Source organism: Nymphaea colorata, chromosome 2 (assembly GCF_008831285.2).
Source record: "Nymphaea colorata isolate Beijing-Zhang1983 chromosome 2, ASM883128v2, whole genome shotgun sequence".
Lineage (NCBI taxonomy): Eukaryota > Viridiplantae > Streptophyta > Magnoliopsida > Nymphaeales > Nymphaeaceae > Nymphaea > Nymphaea colorata.
Window position 1 is genome coordinate 28887854 of NC_045139.1, and position 8956 is coordinate 28896809.

Sequence of the window (8956 nt, forward strand, 5' to 3'; positions counted from 1 at the left end):
ATCTGACAAACACCGAGAGATGAACATTTGGGTTTTTAGACTTTTACTTTCTTGATTTGGTATAGTTGTCTAATTAATGAAAGACTTTGAAGAAGAAGGAACATATTCGATGTCAGTGACGGCAGAGTTCATCTTTCCTTTCCGCTGTTAAATATGACAAGCATGCATTTTGGATACTGTTATGTTACCATTTTTCAAGAAGTGGAACAACTCAGTTCAACTCATTTTGAAAAAATTTCACGACGTGCGAAATTTATTGCCCAGCGGTCCTGCACATGCAAGGCAGAGCGATCGACAAGTCATGTTATAAACGTATGAAATTTATTGCCGACGCTGCTCTTCGTCGAACTTCTCTTCGTTCTCATTTGTTTATTATGATCTCCATGTGATTGCTTCAATCACGCTCCCGACTCATCGTTTTAAACTGCACCCTCATGAAGGAGAAGCAGCATTCTTTAAAGGTAAATTAAGCACCGTCATCCTCAACTGCATCCAAACTCCACCATGGTCGACAGGTCCCTCTTACCAGCCGCTCTCTCTATCCTCCTCTTATCACTCCACCGCGCCTCCTTCGCCCTTCCACTCTCCACCAACTCCCGATGGATCGTCGACGACCAGACCGGGAATCGCGTCAAGCTCGCCTGCGTGAACTGGGCGTCTCACCTCGACGCGGCCGTCGCCGAGGGCCTGGACAAGCAGCCGCTGGACAACATATCCAGACTCATATCCACCATGGGCTTCAACTGCGTCCGGTTCACATGGCCCCTCTTCCTCTTCACCGACGACTCCTACTCCAACCTGACCGTCAGGTCCTCCTTCGAGAGCTTGAATCTCATCGACTCGGTTGCTACTCTGCAGTTTCACAACCCTCATCTCATCGATCTCCCACTGACCGATGCCTTTAAGGTGAACCTTTTTCTTTCTTTCTTTCTTTCTTTTACTTCGTTAAATTGTGTATGATATTGAGCCGAGATATTATGGCCTGCATGCATAAATGACGCACTGAATCTAATGCATGACTTAAGATCCACAGTAGAGATCCTCTTGGTTTTACTCTTAAACGCTAAGTAAAAATTTCTAATGAAGCATCGAAGGGAGGAAGGGTTTAACTTGAAGCTACATTAATCTCAGAGGATCTAACATCCAACTAAGCCAAGGCGTAGTTGAGCCCCCCTTTGATTTTGTGGTGCTAATTGGGTTTGGTTTAGGGGTGGCCTACCCTGCTCTTTCGAAAGAACCACATCAACCACTCCACTTTTTTTCTCTCAGCTTTTTCTTCACTCACGGACGTCCTTCAACTTTTTCTTCCTTTATTTTTATTTTGCTTGTTCTTGTCAGGTTGTTTTGGTTAAATACCCAACCACTTCCATTATTGTTCCCACCAAAAAAAAACTGTTTGGCATTTTGTCTTGAGGGCCCAACAGAAAATCTTATGACAGATATAGAGAGAGAAAGTCTTGGGTTCCACTTCACGCGGTGTAATTAAAATCTGCCTGAATTAGTCTGACCAAGTCAGATTGAATCAGTGGCAAACTGATTCAATTCACTAATGCTCAATTTTTTTACTATTTTGAAGCTCGAAATACGAAGCTTTGGAGATTGTTTTAAGACGGTATATATCGTCTTCTTCAATCTACACACTGGAATTAGGTCATGCTCTTCTTGAGGATCATGACCGTTAGATTGTCAATTTATATCGAGGGTTCCTTGCTGAAAAAAACGTTTGTAACATCAAGTTGATTCACATCATAACCAGATATAACAAAATTAAAGTCATAACGTGCCGAAGCATCAATTATTTTACCATATTTCAGATGGCCTGAGTTCAGATCATTTGAATTTATTAATGAGTCTAGCTGAAAGAGCAGCTTTGGAACCTGTTCTATTGGTTTTGCTGAAGGTCTGAAAAACTCAGCAAGTAATTCAAGAATTGTAGAAGCCCCAAAATTAGATAATGAATTATAAGCAGTTGATCCCTGTCTTTAGGCTTTTAGTTTTTGTTATTCAAACCGCGCGCGTTGCTAAGATGAACTAATAGCAATCTCTAGTATATATATCCTTCCTTCTTGCAGTTTGTGCAAGAACTTTTTTTTTTCTACGTACGATTTTGGTGTTTTACTTGATGAAACTGATGATCCGAATCATTGTTATTCATAAAACTGAACGAGTTACTGCATCAGACTTTTTTCATTTCAATTTTTGACAGATCAATCAAATTTATAACCAAGTAACCAACCCACCAGAGTCCTCTCATGACAGTAAAACTAGCAACGTTGAATGAAGGTAGCTCCTAGTTTACAAGGCTTTAGCTTCCTCATATTTCGGGATTGACCGACAAGAAGTGGAATTTTTTTTTCCCTTTAGTCTTCAATTTTTTGGGTTGTAATAGCCTATAGGATCAATGTATATGGAAAATAAGAATCCAACTCATCTCTGACCATTGGATCAATGACATTCTGATTACCAACATATAATGCTTCTTAACTGAGTTCATCTTAATCAATTAGGCCGTTGTATCAAGCCTTGCTGCCAACTCCATCTTCGTGATATTGGACAATCACATCAGCAAGCCCGGGTGGTGCTGCAGCAATTCCGATGGAAATGGCTTCTTCAATGATCAGTACTTCGACCCCGGTACCTGGATCAGCGGCTTGGCGCGTGTGGCCTCCATGTTCAACGACACGCCCCAAGTGGTGGGAATGAGCTTGAGGAACGAGCTGCGCGGCCCCAAGCAGAACCAGCAGCAGTGGTTCCAGTACATGCAGAAAGGCGCGGAGGCTGTGCACTCCGCTAACCCTCAAGTTCTGGTCATACTCTCAGGGCTAAGCTTTGACACAGACCTCAGCTTTGTAAGGAAGAGCGGAGGAGGCACTTCGGTGAAGCTGAGCTTTCCCAACAAGTTGGTGTTCGAGTTGCACTGGTAAGAAGACGGCAACGCTGTCAGTGTATACATTCTCAATCTACTGTTGTTGAAAAGGAGCATTAATTACCTTATAAGATATTGATGTTGTCGTTAATTGGGGGATGGTTGCGGCGCAGGTATGGGTTCTCTGATGGTCAGGCGTGGGTGAACGGAAACCCAAATCAGGTGTGTGGTTCGGTGGTGAGCAGCTTCATGAGGAGGGGGGGCTTCCTGCTGACAGGGGCCAATGGCAATGGTGGTGGCAGTGAAGCAGGGGAAGGAGGGGAGGAGTACTACCCATTGTTCCTGAGTGAGTTCGGTGTGGATCAGAGAGGGGTGAACGTAAATGACAACAGGTACCTGAACTGCATACTGGGGGTGATGGCGGAGATGGACATGGACTGGGCTTTATGGACGCTACAGGGCAGCTACTACTTGAGGGAAGGCAAGATTGGCCTGGACGAGACGTATGGACTGCTCAACCAGAACTGGTCTGCCCCAAGGAACGGGAGCCTCCTTGCAAGGATTTCCGTCCTTCAGTCCCCATTTCAAGGTAGCTACTGATTCATTTCAATTGTATGACAATATTTCATCCATCTCGTCCTTCTTCTTCTTCTTCCCACCGAAAGATTTTGCCAGTGCTTCGCTTTCCTTTCTTGCTGCACTATCTACACATTGGTCATAGATTAAGCTGTACTGATGAATATTAATTGGTTTGTGATGCATAAATGCTTGAGTTTTAGGTCCGGGTCTATCACAGGAGAGCTCATACCAATTGATTTTCCACCCACTGACGGGCCTCTGCATCACAAGACAGTCGACACTCTTGGAGCCATTGAAGCTCGGACCTTGTACTGATTCGGGCGCAGCCTGGACCTACACAACGGACCACACTCTGCAGATGAAGGAGAGCCCGGTCTGTGTTGCTGCGATTGGCCAAGGCAAGGCGGTCAAGCTTGGAAACTTTTGCTCGGATGCCAACTCCAGATGGAACCCCATCTCCGCCTCCAACCTGCATCTTGCATCTAACTCCTCCGATGACACCCTCATCTACTGCATGGATGTCGACTCCAACCAAAATGTCGTCACCAACCCCTGCAAATGCTTAGAAGGAGACAAGAAATGCGACCCTGCAAGCCAATGGTTCAAGATTGTCAGTACTACCAGGGATCTGTTAAGAGTCACCACCGACTCAAGAGTCATCACCAACTCTCACGAACCATCTTAAACCTCCTCTTTTATGTCGGTGCATGTAATGATTACATGAAATACAAAAAAATGAGAAAAAGGAAAATTGAGAAAATGGTGGATTCTTCCACCACCGACTAAGTAATCCCTATAAATATCGGATGATGGGCATGTTGATGTACGTGAGAAAAAGAGTGAGCCTGTGTGAAAAACTTGTGAGTTGAGTGTGCTCCATTTGTGAGGTTGTGAGTGTTAGCTCGTGTGTTCACTTTTGTGAGCTTGAGCATTGCAGTTTCAAGTGTGCGCTGCAAGGGCGTTGGGTGTGTTAGCTTATTGCATGAGCCGAGGTGAGTTCTCTGGAGTCATCTTTTGTAATATCTAGTGTGATAAATAAATAGTTTACATTTTAAAGAGTACTTTGTCAAAGTTATTATTGAGTATCATTTTGGACGTCGAAACTCTGTTGGATTTTCTCCGCATAAATTTGAGTTTGTAGCTGAGTTATATTTAGGACCCGCATTACGTTTCCCAACAAGTGGTATCAGAGCGAGGTTTTGTCCGAGGGCCGATTTATTGGAATAGATATATCCTGAAATTATGGCGGCATTAGCGGTTGCATTAAACAATATTGAGAAACTTAACAATAGCAATTATGGCTATTAGAAATCCTGTATGGAGTCGTATTTTCTAGGACAGGAATTATGGAAGATAGTATATCGACGAGGAAGCGAAGAAGAAATGGATGATCAAAGCAGAAAAAGCTTTATTTGCAATTAAGGTATCAATCGAGAAAGATTTATTAGAGCATATACGAGATGCTACGATTCCTAAAGAAGCATGGGATGCTTTTGCAACCTTATTTTCACGAGCTAATGATGCCCGCCTATAATTGTTGGAAAATGAGTTAGCTACATTAACTCAGGAAAACATGTCGATAGCAGAGTATTTTATGAAGGGTAAAAATATTTGTAGGGAGATATCTCAAATTGACCCTGAGTCTAAGATTAGTGAGGCCCATATGCAGAGAATTCTTATTCGCGGACTTCGTCCAGAATTTGGCAGTTTCATAATTGGTGTTCAAGGCTGGCCAGTTCAACCAACTTTGTTGGAGTTAGAGAATCTCTTGATCAATCAAGAAACGTTAGCAAAGCAAATGGTTGGGCTTTCTCTCAAAGGAAATAATGAGGAGGCTTTGTTTAGTAAGGGTCAGAGATCACGTTGGCCAGCTAAGCCAGTCATTAAGTCTCCAAGTAGGAACATTGGTGAAAAGAAATAGAAAAATGTAGAAAAGAAAACAAGAGAAACTATACAGCAGTGGAGACCAAAGGTGAAATGTTTTAAATGTGAAAAATTGGGTCATATTGCTCGTGACTGCAGAGTCAGAATGCATGAAGGAAATACAGTCACGACAAGTAAGCAACATGGGGGAGCTAATGAAGTTGTACAGAAAAATTCATTTTTGTACTCAATGGAGGTTAAAGATGATGTTAAACAAGAAAGATGCAATTCCACCCATATAAAACCTCCAAAAGAAAAAGAAGAGAAGATCAATTATCAAACTGATTGGATAATTGATTCTGGATGCTCAAATCATATGACTGGTGATGAGAGCAAGTTTGTAAGTATGAAAGAATATGATGGAAATCGAGTTGTTGTTACTGCTAACAACACAAAGCTCCTGGTGTCACATATTGGAGAAGCAGAGGTTGTAGCCAACTTCGATAAAGACCGGATTTTACGGAACGTTTACCATATTTCAGGAATGACAAAGAATTTGTTGTCTGTGCCACAACTAACAGCTTTAAAGCACTATGTTTTGTTCGGACCAAATGATGTGAAAGTTTATAAAGACGAAGATGTTCAAGGAACTCCCGTGTTCGAAGGAAGAAAAGTTGAGTCAATATATGTCTTGTAAGCAGAAACAGCATATATTGACAAAGCAAAGAAGCATGACACTGCAGATATCTGGCATGAGAGACTCGCTCATGTTAGATACAACAAACTTCAGGAGATGTCTAATAAGGGGCAGTTGATTGGCCTGCCCAAGTTTGAGGTACAAACTGACAAAGTATGCCCAGGATGTCAATATGGAAAGGCGCACAGGAGGCCATACAAAGAATCAAAATATAGAGCTAAAGCGCCATTCGAACTTGTGCATTCAGACGTATTCGGCAAAGTACCAGACCCATCAGTTGGAGGTAAGTGGTATTTTATCACTTTTATTGATGACTTTTCAAGATATACTTGGGTCTATTTTATGAAAGAAAAGTCTGAAGCACTTGAAAAGTTTAAGGAGTTTCACCAAATGGTGCAAAAAGAACTTAGGCATAGAATTCGGTGTCTACAAACCGATAATGGTGGCGAATATACATCAGACATGTTTATGGCGTACATGAGGCAACATGGTATTCTTAAGCAATTTACATGCGCCTATACGCCTCAACAAAATGGAGTGGCAGAACGGAAGAACCGCCACATAGCAGAAACATGTCGAAGTATGATGCATGCAAAGAACATGCCACCAAGATTTTGGGCTGAATGTGTCAGCACTACTGTGCACGTAATTAATCGACTACCAATGCCGAGATTTAATTTTAAATCTCCATATGAAATGCTTTATAAAAAAAAGCCATCTGTGAGTTATTTTCGAGTATTTGGTTATGTTTGTTATGTCTTTATATCTGAGCAGCACAGGACTAAGTTTGACAAAAAGGCGCAGAGGTGTGTCTTTGTTGGATATGATACATATCGGAAGGGATGGAGATGTGCTAATCCTAGCACATGACAAGTTTACGTTTCTCGTGACATCATCTTCGATGAAGCATCATCGTGGTGGTCATAAAAGAAGAAGACGCATCCAGACTCCCCAGTTTTTGATAAAGATGTTTGAAACAAAATTCAATTCGTGATGAATCAAGGCGAACCTGAGTCAGATGATAAAGAAGCAAGACGATCAGATAAACAAGTTCAAACGCCTGAACATAGCTCAAGACGAGAAGAAAGAGCAGATCCATGGAGAACTGAAGTCAGTCCAATCCAACAAAGAACTGCAGAAGAAGAAAGACCATCACAATTTGAAGAGTCAAAAGTAGCACCCATAACACTAAGAAGATCAACAAGAATACCAAAACCAAATCCCAAGTATGCAGATGCAGACTATGCCATCATGGAGGAGATCGAGTCAGCTTCTTTTGAAGAAGCAAAAGATGTTGAAAAGTGGCAATCAGCAATGAAAGATGAAATGAAGACATTGGAGCATAACGAAACCTGGGAGCTCATACCAAAGCCTGCAGAAGTAAAGCCCATTACTTGTAAGTGGGTTTACAAAATAAAAAGAAAGACAGATGGCTCAGTTGATAGATATAAGGCTCGACTAGTCGCGAGAGGATTTTCTCAGCAGTATAATATTGACTTTAAAGAAACTTTTCGTCATGTTGCGAAGATCACATCCGTACGTATTCTGATAGCCATTGTTGCAAGCAAATCCTACAAGCTATGGCAAATGGATGTAAAAAATGCTTTCTTATATGAAGATCTTGACCATGAAATCTATATGGAGCAGCCTCAAGGATTCAAATCTCCAAACAAACCAGACTACGTCTGCAAGTTAAGAAAAGCAATCTATGGACTGAAGCAAGCATCCAGAGCATGGTACGGGAAAATAGCTGAATTTTTTGTGTTTAGTGGATTTCAAGTCTCCTCAGCAGATTCAAGTCTCTTCGTCAAGGCAAGAGGTACGAAACTTACTATTTTGTTAATTTATGTTGATGATTTAATTATTACTGGAGATGACAATGAAGAAATTAATCTCATTCGTGAACATCTCACGGTGAGATTCGAAATGAAAGAGGTAGGGGAGTTGCGACACTTCCTTGGATTGGAAATTGATTACGAAACTCAAGGATTATTTTTAAGTCAAAAGAAGTATGCTCATGACTTACTACGTAAGTATGGTATGCTCAGTTGCAAACCTGTCTCAACACTAATTGAGATAAATGCAAAACTTAGAGTTGATGAAGGAGACAGGCTGGACGATGTTACTATGTATCGACAACTGGTTGGAAGCCTAATCTACTTAACATTAACAAGACCAGACATTGCCTATGCAGTTGGTGTTGTGAGCAGGTTTATGCAAACTCTAAGGAAGCCACATTTAGAAGCACTAAAAAGAATATTAAGGTATATCAAAGGAATTCTTGACTTTGGTATGCTTTATGAGAAGGGACCAACTGTCAAGTTGTTGGTCATTGTGATGCGGATTATGCTGGAGACTTATCAACTCAAAGATCAACTACTGGATATACGTTTAGTCTTGAAAGTGGTGCAATTTCATAACAGTTTCACTGTCTACAACCGAAGCAGAGTATAGAGCAGCATCTCAAGCAGCACAAGAATGTATGTGGTTGATGCAACTACTGAAAGACATCAAACAAAATGTGGATTATGCAGTCATAATATACTGCGACAATCAGAGTGCAATTAGACTGGCAGAAAATCCTGTCTTCCATGCTCAGACAAAACATATAGAGGTGGAGCATCATTTTATCAGAGAAAAAGTACTCAAAGGAGATATTCAGTTACAGCCAGTCGCTTCAGCAGATCAAGTTGCTGACATATTTACCAAAGGCTTGCCAGTGCAGATATTCACCAAGTTTCGAAGAATGTTGAGAGTCATAAGTCAAGAGTCGGTAATGAGGGGGAGATTGTTAAGAGTCATCACCGACTCTCACGAAGCATCTTAAACCTCCTCTTTTATGTCGGTGCATGTAATGATTACATGAAATAAAAAAAAAATGAGAAAAAGGAAAATTGAGAAAGTGGTGGATTCTTCCTCCACCGACTAAGTAATCCCTATAAATAGGGGAT

General features: G+C 41.4%; 1 protein-coding gene across 1 annotated transcript; it reads left to right on the forward strand.

The window, feature by feature from the left end:
• Window positions 1-131: 131 nt before the first annotated feature.
• On the forward strand, window positions 132-4465 carry LOC116247181 (glycosyl hydrolase 5 family protein-like). The gene is made up of 4 exons (XM_031619192.2): window positions 132-906; window positions 2508-2920; window positions 3040-3455; window positions 3646-4465. The coding sequence occupies exons 1-4, from the start codon at window positions 505-507 to the stop codon at window positions 4128-4130; spliced, it is 1716 nt and encodes a 571-aa protein (XP_031475052.1). The 5' UTR covers window positions 132-504; the 3' UTR covers window positions 4131-4465.
• The last annotated feature ends 4491 nt before the right edge of the window (window positions 4466-8956 follow it).